This window comes from Moschus berezovskii, chromosome 22, assembly GCF_049115385.1.
Source record: "Moschus berezovskii isolate FMDL1 chromosome 22, NW_MosBer_1.0, whole genome shotgun sequence".
NCBI classification, from domain to species: Eukaryota; Metazoa; Chordata; class Mammalia; order Artiodactyla; family Moschidae; genus Moschus; species Moschus berezovskii.
The window spans coordinates 56,567,350-56,582,448 of record NC_142481.1 but is presented as its reverse complement, the minus strand read 5'-3'; the positions used below and the strand labels follow the sequence as shown (position 1 = coordinate 56,582,448).

At 50.8% G+C, this 15,099-nt stretch overlaps 1 protein-coding gene across 1 annotated transcript in view; it reads right to left on the bottom strand.

The window, feature by feature from the left end:
* Window positions 1–323: 323 nt before the first annotated feature.
* CDYL2 (chromodomain Y like 2) overlaps window positions 324–15,099 on the bottom strand; it is a 176,529-nt gene continuing 161,753 nt past the window's right edge. Inside the window, exons 5-7 of the mRNA XM_055413074.2 lie at window positions 11,839–12,049; window positions 9,958–10,101; window positions 324–6,960 (exon numbers count right to left, since the gene is read on the bottom strand). Of these exons, the coding sequence (XP_055269049.2) occupies window positions 6,802–6,960; window positions 9,958–10,101; window positions 11,839–12,049 (514 nt within the window). The 3' untranslated portion in view covers window positions 324–6,801. The remainder of the gene's footprint in view (window positions 6,961–9,957; window positions 10,102–11,838; window positions 12,050–15,099) is intronic.

Sequence of the window (15,099 nt, the reverse complement as noted above, 5' to 3'; positions counted from 1 at the left end):
CTATGCAAAGAAACATTCTGGGTGAACCAGGGAAGGGGTGGATGCTCCTACCAATTTCTGACAAATCCTACCTGCATCCCTCCCCGTTTCCAGGTCCTCTGTTACCAACCCATTGCCCCCCAGTGACCCACCAGCCTGAATTACTGAAGCTCAAGGCAGATGTGGGTGGGAGGCACCTTTGCTCCCCAGGAACCCAGACACAACCTAGAAGCCTCAGCTGTTGCAATCCCCTGGGGACCTCAGAAACGTCTGTTTGGAAACCACAGAACTCGTCTGTGAACTTCACCTGCCAGGCTGCCAAAGGGACACGAGTGAATGCAGACCAAGTTTCAACCTTTTTATTCAAAGCAGCTTCTCACAATGTATAAATACTGCATATTAGCACACATGAAAAATACAACTTCTAAGGCACCCAGAAATGTGTTCATACACGTTACAGGACCATTCACAAAGAGAGTGTACAATTTGCTCTAGACAGTCAGCATTTGATAAATCAGAAGATTATTATCCCTCAGTACTGCACCCAGTCTCGGGTAATATTTACAGCATGGTGAGAAAGGGGCGGTGTGCCTGCTTTATAAGTCTATGAAGTACTCATACTTACAGATATTCAGAACTAGTTAAAGACTTTCCCATGATAACCTGGCGAAAGAAAACGAGTAGCCTAATTTGCAAAGGTCTCCTTGGATTTTGGTGTGTGTGCTAGATCCATGATCAAATCTGAACACTCCCAGGGTGGGCCGGATATGTTTTTTGGTAGCCTGCTTCATTATCAGAGGTTTGGTAATAAGCCTTACCACTAGAATCCAACTTCTTCAGTATCAGATCATTTCTCAGCCGGCCGATGGATGAATGGTTTCATTGTAGATGAGCATGGAGCATCTACCTAGTGTGAGAAGTGATTTCCTCCAGGGCTAAACAGGGAGCGGAATGGGTTGATGGAGAACAAAAAGGAGGTGGAAATTTGGCACCTGTAGGATCTGGCTGCTCAGTGTAGACACGTCTGAAGAACGCGCGCTGGAGGCGTCTACACAGATGGACAAATCATACACTGGTCCGGGACCCTGAAGAATGCCAGACCTCCACTCTCCACGGTATGGACATGGATAAAGGCTGGGACTACACAGCAGAAACACCCACCTGGGATAGCACGTTTCAATCTGAGAAACTCATCTTTCACAGCCTTTGTGAGGGGACGACAAATCCCTCTGTAGGGCCAGCCAGGGGGAGCATGAGGTTGGTGGCCGGGGGCAGTTTCTCTGTGCCATGAAGCATGCACACCTCTGCCTAAATGTGCCCACAATCTATGGAACTCGTGCTTTGCTGGAATAATGGAATTCTTTGGTCCTTGGTTTTATGAAAGGCAATATTTTCACAATCCTGTCAACATGGGCATCAGCAAATGACTTCAGGCTGGGACTAATGGCACAGGGACACATTAAATACTAGATGGAAAATTCCACACACTCCAAACTGCCCAGAGTCACCTTAATGAGCTCCAGAGTGAGGCCAGGTGTTGGGCCAACGAGGCAGGGTCAACCCACAGAGAGGTCAGAGCAGAGGCTAAAAACTAGATGTCAGTTTTTCTGGTTGACACACACACACTGCAAATATTTGAAACTAGTCTCCATCCTAGTGGGAGATAGGTTGGCTTTATGAACACATATTTTGAGATGAACCGAATAATTTGACTTTAGCCATTCTATGGCCCTGGTCTCAAGATCATCTTTGAAACCTTGATAAGGAGAACCAGGAGGTAACTACAGAAGCAGGGCCAATGAGAGAGAATCAGTTTTTTAAGTTTAATTTTCAGATTTTACTTGGTTTTATGAGATCCTGGTGGATGCCCGTTCAGTGAGCTCCACGACTTATGCACCATTCAAACAGCCGAGAGTGGACCGACCGGCTCAGCTGACATGTATGTTGTGCACCAAGTTGGCCTCTGCCCTGCTACACTCAGGTTCAGTATGGCTTAACACACCTGGATCACCGACAAGACACGCAGGACATGTGGGAATGCGGATGACGTAACTGAAATCAACTTCAGATTGTCTACACAGTAAGACTCATATGTAAACTTTGTTAACATCTCTCAAGGAGTGCTGACTGCAGCCAGACTGGACGTGCCCAGGTCACCTGTAAGGAACCTGGGGTCAACTGCCAAGGTCAGGAGCAGGAAATGCCATTGGTTCAAAACAAACGATGGCCCAGCAGCCCTCTGTGTGGCCGTGCTTACACCACATGAACAGTTAGGTGGCTCCAGAACACCTGTCCAGGGTCCCTTGGTATGGCCAAAGACAATCACCAAGGTATCTAACTGGTCCCTGCTGCCATCAACTCAACTGCACTCTCCAGATTAGCCATGGTGTACAGACTGCACAGAGTCCCTCCACATGGCTTACGCTGCTTGAAAAAACAACCCGTATTTCCATTTATTTATTTTTTTTTTTGCAACAAGCTTAAGGCTCTATTCACAAACTCCATCAACTGCCACACAGTGAGAATTTACGGGGAGATCCTCAACTACATATGTAGTTGCAAAGGTTGGAAAATTTTACCGATCATAATGGTAAGGCTTATTCACAAATTCAATACATTTTTTTCAAATTATACTTCAAACTCAATTACTTTGAAAAAAAGAAAATTAACCGGCTCTCTAACAATTTAGGAGCACTCGATTCTAACAGAAAACAAAACAAAACAAAAAAACAGAAAACCATTGGCACCAAACCAGAATGCTATTTCTTGAAAGAACAAGTGATATTAATGGAAAAGATTGCCTAAAACGCAGATCCTAACTTACCACAGAAATATAAAAGTTTATATTCTGAAAATATATATACTGTATTAAAGTCTGTAAGCATTTCAACCAAAATTTGCAGAAATAACTAAGCAACACTTATCTACAACAAAAATATACATGCAAGACAACCCCCAAATGGTTTCCCTTAAATATCTACAAAAGCAAAGTGTAGATTTTTAAAGATCATACAAAACCATTTACAGAGAATAAAATAAAATACTTAAGAAATCTCATTTAGAGTCTTAAATACTGTGTATATTAGTGAGAATGTCTAAACTAATATATACAACAGATCTCAGTATCTGAATACAGAAACACAGAGGAGAAGCAATTCTGCATTTTAAATATTCACTTAGGAAGATCTGAAGGTGTTTCTATATTGTTCTCTGTTAAAAAAATTTCCACAGAAACTGTCTTGGAAAATTATATGAATGTGACTAAATTTAAAATTAAAAAAGTGTACAAAAATTTTTTAAACCAACAGTTAATCATGGGAAATGCAATTCAGCAACCAGTGAAGGCTATTTTTCAACATGGATATCTGGAAATAGAGTTGCATTGGTCAAAGCCTCTTCTGTGATTATCATTTTCCCATCCTTATACTAAACTCCATGTGGGAAAAACATATTTTCATGCTTCAGAGAGAACACTTCCCAGTTTACTTTATACCAAACAAGAATAAGATTTTAAATCAATTCTCTACTAGCTTCTTAGAGTTCCAATTTCATTTCCTAGAGGGTCATTTTTTATGGTTTTCACCCACAGACATCATTTCAGAGCAGGAAGGGATATATGGGTATATCAGCCTTAGGCCAAGCCATTCCAAATGGTGGGGAGCTCTGACCATCTTTGCAAAGTTCTCCAAAAAGCCCTCCTGAACCATGCTGTTAACTCAGATGCTTCCACTGCAAGACCCTTGATGCTAATCACCAGGGGCTGGAGGAGAGGGAAGTCCCAACGCATGCCTCACAGGGTGGCACAGAGCGTACTGTCCAGAAGACGCCTTGACTAAAGAAGTACCCTCATCTTCCCCAAAGGCAATCCCAGGATGGGGCTGCCAAGACCAAGTACAATTCCTCTAAGACCTGCCCAGGCTCTGGGGTGTGACCAACCGGGCAGGGAGGGGCAAGACAGAGTAGAGAGAGGGGAGAAAGGATCACATGGATGGAGAGAAGGTTCTGGAGTAGAAGCTAAGAAATGAAAACCTGGGCCCCACCTCCAGAAGGCTCTGGAGGACAAAATGTGACACAGCCACAGGTTTGGCGAATTTCAACCCATGTCGGTTGGTCATAGGTTACCTGGATCTCATCTCTGCATTATCAAAGCAACTATTCAGAAAGTGGAAAAACTCAGTGGTTTGGTCTACCCTGTAGCCAACAGATTAAACTGACTTTTGCCCAATTTGTGGAGCATCCTTCTTGAACTGACTGTACGGAAACAGCCGAAATACAGACTGTCGGGTAAAACATCTCCTGTTATACGTGGAACCAGCCCCTTAGCCCCAGGCATTCCACCTGAGTGATAGTTTCACATTCCTACCTTATCATCAGAGATCCTGGAGGTGTTTAGAAGTTTGGATTTGATGATACAAAGCTATGTTTTAGTCCAAAGCTAAAACACTTCTGGTTTTTCTGGCAGGGGACAAAGATGGGGATTGAGCCAAAGAAATTTCCAAATATTGTCTTCCATCTCCAACGGGAATCCTAACTCTGTTTCTAGAGATGATGAAGTGGTTGTCCCTAGAAGGTAAACAGAAAGCAAGGTGCTCTTTCTTTAGACGACTTAGTGATGGGAGAGAAATTACCTGCCAAGAACGAGGTTGTCTAGGGGCTTTGGCAGAGCACACATCAGCTTTCTCAAAGAAGACAAACCCAAATAGAGACGTGACCACAGGTATTTGGGCAAAGGGAGGTGTTTCTGTATAGTAACAGTTCCTACAGGATCCCACGTGGAGCACAGTGGTGGGGGTGGTATACACAGGACTTCAACCCATCTTCCTGTGGATGGATTTAGCCAAGGCAGCTGTCTCCCTGCCGAAGGCAGAAGCAAGTGAGACGTGTGCTCTTCCCTGATTCTCTTGAGGTCACAGGAAAAGAAGTGCGGCTTTCTGCAGAGGGAGCCAAGACCATCTGAAGGATGGAGAACCCAGGTTACGTCTCTAGTTCAAGTGCAGAGACTCCACATGTCCTCCGAAATGCAAAGCTCAGCACCATGAGTCCTCGCCACCTGCCCATCCCAGGGCGTCCAGCTGCCTCCAGAGGAGGGAAGAGGACCAGAGAGGGACAGGAAACTGCAGCAACGACCCTCCCTCAGCCCCCCTCCCCTCCCTCAGCTGTGCCCAGCTCTCTCCAAGGAAGGGTAGGGAGGGGCTGGGGACTGACAGAGGGCAGAGGAGACGGGCAAGCAGAGGTCCTTGAGAACACTCGGGGGCTGGGGTGGAAATGGAAAGATCCTGCCACTCTTGAGAACCAAACTTTCTCTGGTATGTGACCGTCATGCAGAAGAACATGGCCCTGTAACTTCTCTGCTTGAACCCCAATGTTGACCTTCTCCTCTGCAACCAAAACCAAGGCCCCCAAACCAAAACCTCTCCTCCCCCATGGCCGATCTGGGGACTTTGGGCTGACAGCATGAACACAAACGCTGGGGCCTCTCTGTGGCCCACGGGCAGAGGCCTAATCCCTGGTTACTGCTCCCTCATGGGAGTAAAGAGCCTGAAAACAGGACTTCTGGAGGCAGAAAGACTGAGATGAGACCTGCTGCTGACAGCTCCACAGAGTGGGGACTCTCCGCACCTCTCTGGAAGGCCCCAACCAGACACCACTGCCCTAGGAGAAAAGGGAGTCTGAAAGTCAAGCCCCTCAATAGTATGCAACGCCCAGGGGGCCCAGTCCCCACCTGTCCCTGACATCCGGGGATTAGGGACTGGCTGTGTCTCAGGAACATTCAGGTGGGAGGCCCCTTTATCTCCTTAAAGGCAGCGGGGCAAAGAGAAGACCCTTCCATGATTTCTCCTAAGAACAAGTATTCAATGATCACAGAACTGCTTTATACGTAGAGAATCTGGTGCAGAGCTATTCCTTCCAATCCTAGAAATCCCGTTTCTATATCTCTGAACTTTACATCTATGTGGTTCATTGCTAGAATGCACCAAACAGCTCGAACCCTGTGTGGGATTTGGTCCAGGGCAGTATGAAAACAGTATCTGTGTGAGCGACAGATACCGTAACGCATAAACAAAAATAAATAAATTAAATAAGTCTGATTAAAGGGAAAAAAACACTTTCCTAGTAGTTTATGTGTTTTGCAAAACTAGCTTTACATATAATACACATAAATTATCAGAATTTCCACTTACATCGTTTTAAAAAATATATATTTAACAAAACGCTCCTAAATGTACAATATCTGGGTTTTGTAAATCACTCGGTTGGGTTGTTAAGACCAAGCCCTAAAAGTCACACAGACGTGCATCAGAGAGGAGACGGAGGCTGGCTCCACACAAGCGCTCTGCTCACTGCTCTGGAAAACCCCTAAGACTGGGCGTCCCCTGGTTCCTGCATCTGCCCTTAACCGGAGTGAGCCATGGCAGCTGAGTCTCCACGTCGGAGGCTCTGTGGAGACACAGCCTGAGCCAGAAGGACTGGTGGCGGGAGGGGGCTGCTCTTCCTTCCTGGACAAGGATGGTGCATCTATCTCAGCAAGTGGGGACAGGACAAGGGCACCTGGCAAAGGCCTGGGAAGAGATAGCCCTCGATGGCCCTCCAGCCAGTTGGGGTTTGAGGTGCGGACACGGGGCAGGAGGCCAAGTACACTGCGTTTCCCATCATTACACAAAACCAAACCAATGAGGAGCAACCAAAGGACACGAGGAAATGGACACAACCCTAGGGACAGAGAGACACCTGGACAGACTCCTCGGCTGGGCATACACTGGGCTCCGATCTCTGAAACACAGGGGCGGAGCTGGAAGTCAGGGGCCCTGCAGTGCCAGGCCCTCAGACTTCATAAATTTTGTCCTGCAGGTAGCTGAAGAGGGAATCCAGGCCTTTGGAGGAGCTCCAGAGTTGCTTTAGCATGACGCATTCTTTCTCGTTCACATCTTCAAGCACCGACTTCAAGAAGCTCCGCACGAGGCATTTTGACTCCTCCAGCACCTGCAGGGAAACGCACAAGCCTCGTTAGCCGGGGCTAGGGACTCTGCTCCTGAGGGACGTACTTGGCCCTGAGTAACCTTCTGATGTCCACAGCCAGAGGAGGCCGCCTCCTGCGGTCCCGGGCTTCCCAGCCCCTGCCCCCTGGCAACACCAGGAACAGGTTGCACGCGTGCCCAGATGTCAAGCCCTCAGTCCCTGGGATGGCTGAGTGGGACCTGAGTTAACCTGACTGCAAAGGTCTTTTACCCAAGGGTGATGCATACTCAACATCACTTTTTATGGGTGTCAGGAGAAAACTTGGGGAAATACTGCTTTAAGCTCCGTGTGCTACCTAACTCAAGAAGGGCTGGGATCGCAGGGTAAGATAATGAAGTGAGCTAACGGGTTGCCAAAGGACCCACCGGACCCGCCCCGACAGCAGTGTCCCTTGTTCAGGCTTCGCAGTAAGAGCAGTAGTGATAAAAGCAGCAATCCTTGCAACAGCAAGTACTAACGATGGCAATAAAGGGCAGTGACGAGCAGTAGTAGTGGCGACAGCAGCACCGTAGTGTTACAGCTGTGACAACAGTAGTGTGAGTGTGGCGATGACGGCGACAGCAGTAGGAGAACTACAGTCTGCAGCAGCAGCCCTCGGAATGCCAGGGAGTAACGATGCGACGGTGCCACATGGCAGCAGGGCTAGCGACGGGAATGTTAGTAACACAGCAGCCACTGTGGCAAAAATAGCAATAATAATCCTGACCATGAGTAAGAACCATCGCAGCAGTCACCGCGATAGCAAAGCCACCACAACCACCGGAGCCTGTCGGCTCGATCACAGGCACTCTCCACGCACTTGTTTATTTCCGCCTCAAGTTAACTTCACAGAGAGGTAGCATGTTTATCTCTGCGTCACGGATGAAGGACCCGAGCTCAGGGGAGTGAAGGTGCCCACGGCTGCCTGGTGGACATGCCCTGGCTGATTCTGTAGGCCCCACGGCTGCCTCAGTCTGGCAGAGGCACAGCTGGTAGCAAAGTGTCCGAGCATCCTTCTACTCGCCTCCCCATTCTCTGCGGTCGCGGGAGCTTCAGTTCTCAGTCTCACCAAGCGCTTTCAAACAGAAAAAAGCAAGGCAAGAGCTCCCTTGCTCAAGCAGGCTGGAAGTGGGCGGTGACCATATCCTTCAGCTTGGGCTGGAGGCTCACGGGTGGTAAGAAAAGGGCCAGCTGACAAAGGACACCTCTTCCCTTCCCCAAATTTCTCCAAAGACCGCCATCTCCGGGGGCTATGGAGGAGATTCCTGTCTCAGGTGAATCACCCCGAAGCTCCTGAACTCCTATTTGTGGGCAGGAGAGTCTTCCTTGCAGGATTTCTTCAAACACCAGTTTTGTCTGAGCACCCCCAGAGGCCAGACTCCTCAGGGGAGCTTTGGGGTCTTCGTCCTGCCTTTTCAGCCTCATGGCCCCCCAGTAGCTGAGAGCCAGCTCAGACCACCAGGAGCTGCTGCCTGAGCCCCACGTGCCCTCACTCACACCGTTCACCCCGCTGAGAATGTCTTCCCACCCCCGCAGGCAGCGGCCCCTATGGCACCAACCCCTGTCTGCCCAGGCTCATGCAGTTTCCTGGGACTGGAGATCTTCGGGGTTAAAACCATAGGAGAGAGTCCTGGGCAAAGAGCTGGCCACCAGAGTCATCGGGAAAATTAAAAGAGAATCCATATAAAGACCTGAGCAAAGGGCTTGGCCCGTCACAAACGGCCACCACGCAGGCAGGGCTGTCCCCACCCTGCCATGTCCCTGGGACCACAGGCCTCCTGGGGGCAGCGCTGACACAGCGGGTGTCTGTAAAGGCTAGCGGGGGCAATCAGGAGGTGAGTGACCGCGGGTAGGGACTCAGGGTAGATGGGGAGAAGCGGGGGGTGGTGACCGCTTGGCCCCTACAGTCCAGTCCACCTCCCCATGACGCTGAAGCACAGAGAGCATCCGGACCTTCTACTCTCAGAGAGCCTTTTCTCCTGCCCTGCCCTTTCTCCCCCTTCCCCGGGGTATTTCCACACAGCGCTCAGAGTGACTTTTATAAGATAAAATCGACAGTTAAAACCCAGTGCCTCCATGGAGGTGTTATTCACTTATCCAGTTTTCAAGGGGTCTTCAGAGTCGAACTGTAGACTTTAAATGTGCCGAGCACTGGGAGGGCAGGAGAAATGAGGTACCAGGGCGGCAGGAACTGTTGTTTCTCGTCTCTCAGCTGGCTCGTCAGTTCAGTTCAGTTCAGTTCATTCGCTCAGTCGTGTCCGACTCTTTGCGACCCCATGAATCACAGCACGCCAGGCCTCCCTGTCCATCACCAACTCCCGGAGTTCACTCAAACTCATGTCCACAGAGTCGGTGATGCCATCCAGCCATCTCATTCTCGGTCGTCCCCGTCTCCTCCTGCCCCCAACCTTTCCCAGCATCAGAGTCTTTTCCAGTGAGTCAACTCGTCGCATGAGGTGGCCAAAGTATTGCAGTTTCAGCTTTAGCATCAGTCCTTCCAATGAACACCCAGGACTGATCTCCTTTAGAATGGACTGGTTGGATCTCCTTGCAGTACAAGGGACTCTCAAGAGTCTTCTCCAGCACCACAGTTGAAAAGCATCGATTCTTCGGCGCTCAGCTTTCTTCACAGTCCAACTCTCACATCCATACATGACCCTGCCCTTATTCACTTTTGCTTCCCCTTTCTTTGAAAACCATAGATGATTTGTGTGTCCGAGCAAGTTGAGGAACTTTAAGGCACGACTTAAATCTCTTCTGAGGTTTTCACACTGGAGCTGACATGGGAACACCTAACGGTGCTGACCGTCTCCCTCTGGATTCAAGCTCTCAGCACCGAGACTCGGCCTCTGTGAAATCACACGGGGCCTCTCATGGACTCCCTGCATGACCTCTGGCAAGTCAGATACTCTTCCGGCCTCGCTGCCCCCACCTGTGAAACGGGTCTGCTGTGAGAACAGTGCGCAGAGACGCAGAACTCACCACCGCGCTGCAGGAGGCCATCTCCTTGACCCGCAGCATGACCTCCTGGCTGAACGTGGTCGGCCAGAAGACCTGGGACACCAGGCCTCTGCTGCATGCCTCCTGGGCAGTGAGCTTCCGCCCACAGAAGAGCATCTCGTTGGCCTGAAAAAGCAAAGGCAGGAGAAAGCTGAGAGCTGGTAAGCCTCTGAGTCTGTTAATAAGTGAGCGTGCTGTGGGTAATGGTCCTAGCTCTCAGAGGTGGCATCCTTAACTGGGGGCCAAAGATGCCACGGGAACTATTTGCCAACGCTTGTGTCTGTATGCATCTTTCTGAGCAGAGGGTCCCCAGCTTCCGTTAAAATCCTGAAAGAAGCCATGTACCTACAGGAGCTTCGTCTGCCCAGTGCCCCTCCCTGTGTTTGGTGGCAGACCCCCCAGGAGGGACTGGGGACAGTTCAGAGTTGACACCCTGTCCTTGATGGCTGATATGGGAATAAGCAGAAGAGCCACCCTAGACATTAAAGCTCTCTGTGAGGTCTCTGAGCTGGAGAGGATGGGGAAGAATCTTCCTCCTTCTCTGGCAGCTTAAGTCACTCAGCCCAGGGCCACCCGCTGCTGTGTCTGTCCCTGCTCCGTGGAGACGAGGAGCTGCAAAGACAGGAAGGATGGAGAACAAGAGCCCTGCTGGCGCTGGGATTCTGGGGCCTGGCACCTCTACTGCTGGACCTGCCAGTTACGGGAACCGTTAAACTCTCTGTTCCCCCAACTTCAGGGGTCTCCTTCATCGACTGCCCAAAAGGCCCTGAGTAGCAACATGATCCCGACACAGAGAACACATCCTGTCCAGAGGCCCGGGGCTGGACACAGGCACTGCCCAGCAGCCAAGGGCAGAGACCCCTCCTGCCTTCCGCAGAGTCCTCTGCACTCTGCTCCCCGAAGAACTTCTCTCAGCTGTTGTTCGGGTACTGGGAGGAGCTATGTGGATAAGGTCCTAGGCAGAGGCGGGGCACAGTGCAACCACCCACTGACACCAGCAAGTGACTCTCCCACTGATGATCGGGGCAAGACGGTCGCAGCCCCTCCCTCGTTCAGGACAAGTCCCTGCCTCCTTCCCACAGGGGACCATGCAATCCCCTCCCCGACTGCTGTCTACCGGCCTCCCCTCCCGTCCCCTCCCTGGCTCTGCATGTTTCAACTGATCTCAGGCAGATGCTGAAATGCCAAGCTGTCCCAGCCTCTGGATCTGTGCACCCGCTTCCCCTTGGGGGGGTCATGATGACCCAAAGGACAACCTTTCATGCCCGAGGAGCGAAATTTGTCAGGTCGGTAACAGGCTAATGGATGCACCTGGTTGGAGGTTTGAAGACAAACACATGCTGTACGTATTTAGAGACAAGAGACACCATCTCAGGAAGGAGAAATGCGAGGAAGGAACCCAGAAGAAGAAGCCAAACAGGACGCAGTCAGTTGGCAAAAACAGGTCTCCGTTGGGAACATTCTTGGAGTTTCAGAAATGATTGAAATCAAAGAAAGAGACAAGGCTCTGCAATGTTAATATGTCTGTGATCACCAAAGCCGGGAGGAATGGGGCAGAGCACAGAGGCTGAGATCACGGGAAAGTGCCTGCCTCATCTGCCCACCGCTGCTGAGGCTTTGAGCCGCAAGACAGCGGCCCCGGTTCCTGAGTCCAAACCACCTTGCAATCCACCTGCTGGGCAAGCTGCGTAGACACCAGCAGGCAGCAACCCCGGGGAGGCAGAAGAAGCTGAGATGACCTGCATACTGCACAGGGAGGGAGCAGCCCTGGGACTCTACCCACATGAAGGGCCATGTCCTAACCACCAGGACAGGAGAGGGTGCTCGGGGGCCCCAGATGAGCCGCAGAGATGGGAGGCTTACCAGGGCGACGCCCAGGATCTGGGGGAAGGTGTAGGAGGAGCAGCCAGCAGGCGTGAGGCGGATGGTGGCATATGGGGTCTGGAACCAGGCCTTCTCGCTGGCCCACACGATGTCGCAGAGGGGCAGGATGGAGGCACCCAGGCCCAGAGCGGGCCCGTTGATCGCCACCACGATGGGCTTCTTAAACTGGATAAAGGCCTTCACAAAGTCCCTGGGGAAAAGAGAGGACCCTCTTTAGCAGGTGAGTGGATTCACCAAGACCCACGGACAAGCTTGATTCTGTCGAGGTGGCAATAAGCCTTCCCAGGTGCTGGGAAGTACCCATGGGTCATCAGGGGGGCTCCCAGATGGCGAGCCCCGGAGCTGCAGGCACAGGCATGGCACAGCGCTTGGCATCAGATTTTCAGAGGAAAACTCATGGGGTGACCACGGTTTGCCCAGAAGATCCCAGGTCAAGCCCATGGTCCCAGCACTGCACCTCGCTACCCTGCCCTTCCACCTCCAAGATAGTAATGAAGAGCAAATATCCTTAAGAAAGACACCCTGAATGTTAACGTTCAGAATGGAACTAAAAGGAGGGTTTTATAAGGAGAGGTATTTGAACTCAAGGAGAGAAGGAATGTTCTAAGGGCAGTGATGAGGGTGGAGTGGGCGCCCTGGGTGGCATGAACCCCTTATTACTGGAGGTACCCAAAGTTTGGTCCAATGATCACCCTGAGTGATGCTGTAGAGGGAATTCAAGCTTTAGACCATGGGCACAGGTGGGGACTGATGACCTTTAAAGAGTTCTTTCAGTCTCAGGACTGTCTGATTCTGAATTACCTGTAGGCATACCAGACTCACTGAGCGTGGTTCTAGAATGTTGATGAAGGTCTGTGTGTTTGGGTGGCTTTGGCCAAAATTGGGGAAAGATGCTGGGCTCCCCTAGGGGCATCTGACTCCATGGCTATGGATGAGGCAATGTCGCCTCCCTGTCCTCCTGCACCGAGCAAGGTTACAGTGTGCGTCTTGAATATTAAACAGGGACACCCACAACAATCTCCGGTCCTCTGCCTTAGGACACTCTTCACCTTTCCCCTAGCTGCTTTATAAGGTCCATAAAACATTAATATTCATCTGGACATGGACGAAAAACCCAGGATGTCTAGTAAAGCCTGCATCCCTCATTATTTTCAGGTGGAAGATTGGAAACTAACAGGAACCTGCAAGAATAAAATCCAGACTTCAAACCGTGACCTTGCTCTGGGTCCACTTCCCTCTCCAGGCTCATCTCCTGTCTCTCTCACCTCTGCTCACTGTGCAGGGGCTGCCTGGGCCTTCTGAGAGTTCTTGGAAAACTCCGTGATTGGGATTTGCAGCTATCCCAATTATTTGCTGCTTGCATGAATTCTCCTCCTCGTCCAGTTCCTTAAGGAAACTCACAGGTCTGCCTCATGCACTGCGTCGTCTCCAAGCACATTGGGATGAACACTTGGTAAATCATCCCCCGGAAAGAGAGCAAGGATGGTGGACATGTGGGAGGGATGCACCGGCTAGTCATCAGACCTGTTTTCCCTTCCCCCTTCTTCCAGGGGTTACTGTTGGAACATGGTTCTCAGTCTCCCCAGCAGCTGGCTAGGCCCAAGTAACCAGGTGCCAGCCAATGGGACGTGAGTAGAAGCCAGATACACACTTCTGGGCCTGGTACAAGAAAACCTCCCACCACACAGTCCTCCCTGCCCTCTCAGCTTGACAAGCTCAGCGATCTTGGAACACATTGGCTGAATCACAAAACGGCAGGCGTTTGGGTTCCTGACTCAGCCCTTGGGGGACAGCCATGGGTTGGTCAGTAATATCTACTCTGCGTTCACACACGCAAGAAGTAAATTTCTTTCACAGCTGAGCCACTATGTATGTTGGGGATTCATTTGTTATAGCAGCAAATACTTAACTTATACAAACATCAAGCTGATTTATCTCTTCTCAATGATACTATTCCCCAAAATTTGTATCAAAAGATCTGGGTATCACAGTGATATGCCGGGATTGGACTGAACTGTGAGATGGCTTAACACTCCTGACGTGGGGGTTATCTTAGGACCTACGTGTTGTCACAAAAGTATGCACCCAGGCTTAAGCCACTGGATTTCCTGACTTCCGTATGACTCTGTGAGTAGACTCTTTGTGACACACCTCAGCCATGAGGGAGATGTGGCCCTATGGCCTTCTGAGTCCAGGTTCTCCAGTGGCCTATTTCCTAGCTTGACTTCCTAACTTCACGGCCCCAGTCACTGGTTTTAACAGGAGCTTTTTGCCAAATGCAATTTGGAATCTGCAGGGGGACATGGGGCTTCTTTGCAGGGTCCTTGGAACCATGGGGTTTGGGTTTGGGATTTTCAATAGATGTCCCATTCCTAAACCCCCTGGTACAACTCCAGGATCTTGGATCTCACAGTTGGGAAGGATGTTAAGAGAGAGGCAGGGAACCAAATCTTCCACTTGGCATATAATCACCTCCTGAGGATGCATCACAGCCTCTGCTGCACAATCTCGCAGTAAAGGGGGCCCACCCCTATCAGGACGCCCTCCCTGCTGTGGTCCCTCTGATACTCCTGTTCCCTCTGCTTCACCATCCACACGACAGTCTTTCCAGAAAGTCACTTGGGCACTCATGACTCTCCAGGAGCTTCCTCTTCCAGACCCCAGAAACTTTCACGCTGCTGTTTCCAACCTGAGCTCTGTGTCCAGGCACCTAGGGCCCCCGAGGAGGGCAGAGGGGCCCAAGTGTGCTCAGCTCCGACCCTCTGACCCACCCTCCCATTTCAGTCCAGCGTGCTTCGGTTGTGTCCGACTCTTTGCAACCCCACGGACTATAGTCCACCAGGCGCCTCTGTCCATGGGACTTCCCAGGCAAGAATTCTGAAGTGGGTTGCCATTCCCTTCTCCATTCAATCCAGCAGACTTGCAAATTCATTTCCTTGATATAAAAACGCGGTGGGCAGACCACACTCCCCTTCCTTTTCCTCTCACCTCGAGCAGGAGATCTCTATCACAAGGGCCCACTGGACGTGGAAGCCAGACAGCAAACAGGATATTGCATTACAGATGCTGCCGCTCAGATATCTGATCCTGGCCTGGGTGGTAGGGCAGTGCTGGGGAGATGGCTGGTGTCTCCCCCAATGTCAGAGTCCCTCGGGCTCACGCCAGCCCTCATCGCTGCCTCCACTCAACCTGAGCCTGCGTCGGGAGCTGCAGGCTGGGCTGACGTGGCAGGAGGATCGG